At 53.1% G+C, this 7,400-nt stretch overlaps 1 protein-coding gene across 1 annotated transcript in view; it reads right to left on the reverse strand.

Annotated features, from left to right (window-relative positions):
* VASP (vasodilator-stimulated phosphoprotein) overlaps positions 1–3,580 on the reverse strand; it is a gene marked incomplete at its 5' end in the record, with an annotated part of 4,954 nt that extends 1,374 nt beyond the window's left edge. Inside the window, 8 exons of the mRNA XM_014537357.1 lie at positions 903–993; positions 1,131–1,176; positions 1,394–1,427; positions 1,593–1,644; positions 2,405–2,502; positions 2,636–2,877; positions 2,995–3,032; positions 3,438–3,580. Coding sequence (XP_014392843.1) covers positions 903–993; positions 1,131–1,176; positions 1,394–1,427; positions 1,593–1,644; positions 2,405–2,502; positions 2,636–2,877; positions 2,995–3,032; positions 3,438–3,580 — 744 coding nt within the window. The remainder of the gene's footprint in view (positions 1–902; positions 994–1,130; positions 1,177–1,393; positions 1,428–1,592; positions 1,645–2,404; positions 2,503–2,635; positions 2,878–2,994; positions 3,033–3,437) is intronic.
* Positions 3,581–7,400: the final 3,820 nt, after the last annotated feature.

Consider the following 7,400-nt stretch of genomic DNA (forward strand, 5'->3'; position numbering starts at 1 on the left):
GGGAGAGAGAGAAACATCAATGATGAGAGAGAATCATTGATCTTGACCAGCTGCCTCCTCGACGCCCCCTACTGGGGATCGAGCCTGCAACCAGGGCATATGCCCTTGACCACAATCAAACCCGGAACCCTTCAGTTCTCAGGCCAATGCTTTATCCACTGAGCCAAACCAGCTAGGGCTAATTTCTCCTTTCTTAATGACTGAAGGGCCACACACACACCATGACCTCACTGACAAAGCCGCAGAGGGACCGGTGAATTCTGGAGATTTCTGGATCCTCTGAGCCAGAAGAAAAGCACTGGAGAACAGCCAGTACCAGGGATGGCAAATACACTCTATTCTCCTGCCAACTCCTGTTGGTAATGGACGTCTGGGGCCAGTGTGCTGAAAAGGACTCGGGGTACTCACCGGGAAAGTGTGCCGTGATAGATTAGTAAGGCCTGCCACGCGCACTGGAAAAGGGAGTTGTGGATGACACAGACATGTCATCCCTGACCTGACCAAATCTCTCCACTTCTCAGACTAGAAACAGTGTCTCCGAGGCCCTTTCTAGAATCACATGGCAAGTCAGTGGCAGAATTTAGACCAGTGATGGCGAACCTTTTGAGCTCGGCGTGTCAGCATTTTGAAAAACCCTAACTTAACTCTGGTGCCGTGTCACATATAGAAATTTTTTGATATTTGCAACCATAGTAAAACAAAGACTTATATTTTTGATATTCATTTTATATATTTAAATGCCATTTAACAGAGAAAAATCAACCAAAAAAATGAGTTCGCGTGTCACCTCTGACACGCGTGTCATAGGTTTGCCACCACTGATTCAGACCCAGATCTCTCTTCTTCCTGTGGCCCCTTTCATAGCCCCCCGAACCTCACCCCCAGTCCCCTCGCCAAGCTACCTGTTTCACCCGCTCCAGGTCTGACTCATCGCCGGAGCTGGGTGTAGCGGGGTGGGCCTCGGAAGTGGTCACTGAAGACGAGGACTTCATCCTGGGAGAGATGGTGGGGTTTGGGACAGACATGAGGTTAGAGAGGGCCTGCCTCCCATTCCACGAGCATGTTACCCCCTACAGATTCAGCAAATCCACCTACTTGGGGCAGGTGGGGCCCCAGTACTGACGACCCACCTTGGCAAGGTTGTGCTGTTCTTCTCCCAGGGTCTCCGCACAGGTTCTGGGGGACAGGCAACAAATCAGAAAGATGAGGGACGAGGAATGCCCCCCCTCAATCCTTCTCCCACAGCCTCATCAGCCCCTGTGCAAAGAACCATCTCAGGAGACTACAGTCCCCAGTATTGTTTGCACAGACTCTCTCAAGAATGTGCTTTATGTGTGAGGACAAAGCATCCTGGGATTTGTAGTTCCTGTGGCTAGACTGGGCTATCACTCACCGCTTTGGGCTGGGACTCTGGCTTCTGGCTCCTCCTGCTGGTGGGAAATAAAACTGTCATGAGCCAGTCCCTGCCACACCTCTGTGCATTTTCCTCTTCCAGGTTCTGTCCAGCCCAGCCTTGTCACACCGCCTCCCCAATATCCCTACCCCAACGGGACAGCCTAAGGTGTGTGTGGCAGGAAGAGCCCCTAACTCACATTGGCAGATTCATCCTTGGGGGGTTTCTCCCCAACTAGTGTGGCTTTCCTTCTGCAGGAGGGAAAGGCAAAAACAGATGGCTCCAGCCCTCCCTCAGCCACTCAACAAGCCCCCTTCCCAGAGCTCAGAAAGGCGGATTCTAGGGTACAGAGTTGTGGAACTTGTGAACGCGAAGAAAACTTTAATTTTAGAAGTTACAGAGAGCGCTGTTCTCGAGGTAGGATGGGGATTTTGCGTTTTTCACATTTGGGAATCACAAAGTTCTAAGGGCAGAGGGCTCTGGAATTCTAGGAACCCAACTTTTCAGGTTCCCAGGCAGGAATGTCTAAGGTCCTAAAATTTGCAGCGGTTCTCAACCTGTGGGTCGCGACCCCTTTGGCAGTCGAACGACCCTTTCACAGGGGTCGCCTCAGACCATCCTGCATATCAGATATTTACATGATGATTCATAACAGTAGCAACATTACAGTGATGAAGTAGCAATGAAAATAATTTTATGGTTGGGTCACAACATGAGGAACTGCATTTAAAGGGCCAGAAGGTTGAGAACCACTGAATCTAGAGCCTACCAGGTGGTTGCAAACTCAGCCCTCTCAGGAGAATGCAATTGCAGCATTATATCCCAAACCTGACTGTCAAAGAGGGAACTTTCATCCAAAGAAACAACAACAAAAAACACAACGGGAATCAGCCAGCCCCACACCTGGCCCTGCTGGCCCAGGTGATAACCGCTGGTCTGAGGGTTTGTTCCCAGAGCCCTCCCAGGGGCACGGAGGGCTCCAGGGTCGGAGGGCTCCAGGCTCGGGCTCACCTCCGGGCCAGCATGGCGTTCATCTCCTCCATGAGCCCGCCCCCTGTGCTTCGACTGCTCTCAGCTTTGGGGGCTGCAGGCCCCCCTGAGGCCTCCTCCTGCTGGAGAAATTACAAAGAGGGGGGCTTTATGCGCAGGCCTCCTGATGTCCCCAGGCAACTCTGGCCTCATTCCCCACTATTCCCTCAGGGCCCCCGTCTCCCCACACCCTGCCATGTCTGGCCCCCTCACCTTGCTGACTTTCCTGAGTTTGGCTCCGGCAATGGCTGCAGCCAGGCCGGGGGCCCCAGTTCCTCCACCACTGGGGCCAGCTGCTGTGGGCAGAGGCGGTGGAGGGGGTGGGCCTCCCCCTGCTCCATGCCCTACAGCGGAGACCCCCGAGGGGGGCAGACCAGAGGGTGGGGGGGGCCCCGGAGGCGGGGGAGGTCCTGGAGGTGGAGGCGGTCCCCCAGCTGGGGGAGCAGGTGGGGCTCCTGAAACAAACAAACAAAGGAGGGGTGCTGAGAGAGAGACCTCGTTCCTTATCCAGCTGGCCCACCCCCTCCTCTGGGGAGCCCCCCACTCCCTCCAGGGACCATGTGAACAATCACCTGCATTGGAGACCCGGCGCTCCAGGTGCTCTGGCTGCCTGAGGAGGGGAGGAGGGGTGAAGGAGCTGCCGTCACTCAGGACCCTGAGAATGGCCCCCACCCCTGGCCGCTCCGAGGTCTCCAGTGAGACGGGCTCCTAACCCCCACCCGCTTCCTTCCCCAGGGGCCCAGGAAAGCGGGGCAGCAGGGACAGGGTGAGACCAAGATGCAAGCACTCTAGTCACCAGACCGTCAACAGCTGAATTAGAAAATGCGCGAGATGCTTTAAAGAACCAAGTGTTAGACTCTCCGAAGGGTGAGGGGTTTTTAAAACAGCAGGAGGCAGGAGCTCCTGAAAGCTGAGGTCTAGCCCCTGGGAGTTGCAGTTGGAGAAGTTGGGGAGCTGAGAATTCTAGGAGCCAGGGGCGTGGCAGCGGTAGGATTCCCACCGGGACCGGACCCACCTTTTCTGAAACTCCGCCTCCTCGGGGGCGGGGCCGTTCTGGACCGACCAGGCGGGCGGTGCCGCCTGTGGCTGCGGTGGTGGTGGTGGCGGCGGGGCTGGCGGCCCACCTCCTGGAAAGCGAGAGTAGAACCCGGTGATGAGTCAGCCCGGAACCGGGCCCCGCCTCGGGGCACTTTCCCTCCGCTCTCCCGGGCCCGGCAGGAACCCTGCCCAGCGGTGCTCACTTCCTGACCCTCCGGCTGGTGTGGGCACCTGGGCAGGCTTCCCTTGACTGAGCTGATATGTGGTGGGGGCTGTGGTGATGCCCAAGCGACTGGTGGGGACAATGACGGCCCAAAGGGGGCAGTCACTTGCAGACTGGAATTTGCAGAAACAAGACAAAATCATCCAGGATGATTCCCACATCTACTCTTTTTTTTTTAATCCTCACCCGAGGATATTTTTCCATTGATTTTCAGAGAGTGGAAGGGAGCGGGAAGAGGAGAGAGAGACAGATCAATTGGCTGCCTCCTGCACAGCTCCCAGTCCGGGGGCAGAGACTGAACCTGCAACCAGGCACGTGCCCCTGACCAGAGTCGAACCTGCGCCCCTCGGGTGTGCAGGCTGTCGCTCTAACCACTGAAACACCGGCCAGGGCTCCCACATCTACTCTTAACCAGGGGCTCAGCCACAGAGACCCCCAGCCCCAGGACCCTGAAAAGGCTGAAAGCCTGCTCCTTACCACCCCCGGCCTCTGGCGCCCACGGACACAAACTGCCCCCCATAGTTCTCTCTGTGCCCCAGACAAGCAAGCCCTTCCCACTGTCACCGCAGCCGCTCCAGGAAGCAGACAGCCCTGCCCCTTGGTGATCTGAAGCTCTCCAGCAGCGACCTGGACCCAAGGCACAGCGGCACCTAACGCCTCGCTGTCCATGGGCTGCCATCACCGGGCACTTGCTAGACATGCAGAGGCTCAGCCCCACCTCAGCCCAACTGAACTGGAATCTGCCTTTTACCCAGATGTTCAGGTTAAGAGCTACCACCTTGGTCCTGGCCGGTAGCTCAGAGCATCGTCCTGATAAACCAAGGTTCAATTCTCAGTCAGGGCACATACAGGAATCAACCAATCTATATATATAAAAGCCTAAGCGACCATTATCACCGAACAACAGGAACGACCAGTCAACCAGTTGCTATGACATGCACTGACCACCAGGGGGCAGATGCTCAATGCAGGAGCTGCCCCCTGGCCAACCTCCCATGCCCCCTGTCCCCTGCTGGCTAGCCCCCCCATAGGCCTCGGTCGCCAGCCAGGCCGAGGGACCCCACCAGTGCATGAATTCATGCACCAGGCCTCTAGTGAATACATAAATAAGTGGAACAACAAATCAGCATCTCTCTTTCTCTCTCCCCCTGCCCACAGCCTCTCTCAAAAATGAATTTTAAAAAAAGAACTACCACCCGGCCAGTGTGGTTCAGTGGTTGAGCATCAACCTATGAACCAGGACAGCAGTTCTCAACCTGTGGGTCGCAACCCCTTTGGCGGTCGAACGACCCTTTCACAGGGGTCGCCTAAGACCATCCTGTATATCAGATATTTACATTACAATTCATAACAGTAGCAACATTACAGTTATGAAGTAGCAATGAAAATAATTTTATGGTTGGGTCACAACATGAGGAACTGTATTTAAAGGGCCAGAAAATTGAGAACCACTGCAAGGGATCTGCCTGGGACAGAAGGGTTATGAAGTACCACCTCTAAGAACAGGAAGCTGCTGTACCTCACACACACACACACACACACACACACACACACACACACACAAGGAGACACACCCTCTCCTCCACCCATCAAGTTAAAACTCCTCATAATTTCCTTTTGTGCAATAGTTTGGCCACAGATGCAGGTACTGAACGTGTCTAGAGGCATGACACCACTATAAGAGGCTTATCTATCTTTATAGCCAAACTCAGAACTTGTTATGGCATTATAGTTGAACACATCTTTCTAGCAAATGAAGACATTATTGTGCCTCTCACAAATTCAGCTTATTGAAATCAGGAGGAGATATTGCTTTTAAGGTCTGTTATATTCTCGTACTATTATGAAATTCTCTTTAAGAAAATACTAGTTAACTTTGCATCTTTGCAGCACAAGGACCTAAATGCTTGTGTTTTGCAGAAAGCACTACAAATAAAAAAAGTCAGCTCAAAGCTTGGAGAGGGACATAGGAATATATACCATATATATATATATATATATATTCATTTGTTATTATTCCCATCTTATAACTTTTCAAGGTAGCTATGTTAGTTACCTAATATGAACAATTTATATTGTTATTCCCGTAATTATTTCAATAGGCTTTTAATAGCAATTATCACTATATCTCTTTTCTATCAAAGACATTCCTGATTTTAATATTTGGTGAATTGAATTTTAACCTGCCTGGATTTGTTGGAGCTAGAGTGAAGGAGGGGAGAAAGAAAACAACCCTAACATGCCTTTTTGTGTTTTGTTTTTATTGATTTCAGAGAGAGGGATAGAAACATCAATGATGAGAGAGAATTCTTGATTGGCTGCCTCCTGCTCTCCCCCTACTGGGGATAGAGCCCACAACCCCAGGCATGTGCCCTGACTGGGAATGGAACCATGACCTCCTGGTTCATGGATTGACGCTCAACCACTGAGCCACACCAGATGAGCCTGAAATGCCTTTTGGGAGAATGCTGGAGTAAGTTCAACAGGTGAGTGAGACTTAGGTGAGTTCCCTAAGTCTTTCTCCTCCAACAAGAATGAGGGTCAGAGCTGTACCATTTGTGCAGCAGAAAGACATTTATTTATTCTTCTTTTATGTGCCCTACCTGCCCTCCTGCACCCCACAAATTCTAGGCCTGTAAAGATGGGGTTTTCCTCAACAAATATCTCATCTCCTTGATTGGGAGCATCATCTCTGGAATATAAGTCTTTCTTCCTTGTTCCAACTTTGTGATGTTGGCCAAGTTACTCCTTTGGGATCAGTTTACTCAACTGTAAAGTGGGGCAGTACCTCAGAGCTGTTGTAAGAATTCAGTGTCATAAGGCATGTAAAATGCTTAGCGCAGTGCAAAGCACATGGGAAATGCCAATGTGATTTATGTGAGGTGATTTTATATGTACAGACGGGGAGAGGAGAGAGGGAGAGGAAGTCAGACAGACAGACAGACAGAGTGGAAGGGACAAACAGGCCGACATGGAGAGAGAGCTGAGAGGGAGAGTCAGACTGACAATGGGGAGACAGACAAGGGAACGGTGAGGGGAACACATGGAATGGGCAGAGAGGCAGAGAGAGAGAGAGAGAGAGAGAGAGAGAGAGAGAGAGTGAGGGGAACACATGGAACGGGCAGAGAGAGAGAGAGAGAGAGAGAGAGAGAGAGAGAGAGAGAGAGATGGACAGTGAGAGAGATGCAGGTAAGTCCGGAGTGAGAGCTGGAGGAGGGGACCCGGGAGAGGGCAGTGGGGACGGGGCAGGAACTCTGGGTGGGGCCCTGGGAATCAGCCTGGCACTCCTGGAGCCTCAGTTTCCCTCTCTCTTCCAGGGTTCTCCCCCCCCCCCCCCGCACCCCCACTTCTGCGCACACACAAACACACTCCCTGCTTCGGTCAGAGGAGGAAGCTGAGGCCCAGGGAGAGGAAGGGTCCCCTGCAGCAAGTTGGGGACCAATGCTACACCCTAACCTCTTCTTTTTCCTGCTGCCACCCCATCACCCCACAGTGCCCCGGGCCATCAGCAGACACTCCCTGCTCCCCCAGGCCCATGTCTTGGGCAATGACCCAGACAGCCGCGGCCCCACCCTCCAGTGCAGGAGACAGTCCAGTCCCCAGACGGTGACAGCCCAGGGTGACCGGGAGCACCCTCCCTGGCCTGGGCGTCACAGGGGAGTTCTGGAGTAAGTGACATCTGACTCAGCCTTGGGGGGGTGGGGGTGGTAATCAAGA

This window comes from Myotis brandtii, unplaced genomic scaffold, assembly GCF_000412655.1.
Source record: "Myotis brandtii unplaced genomic scaffold, ASM41265v1 scaffold1774, whole genome shotgun sequence".
Classification (NCBI taxonomy): domain Eukaryota; kingdom Metazoa; phylum Chordata; class Mammalia; order Chiroptera; family Vespertilionidae; genus Myotis; species Myotis brandtii.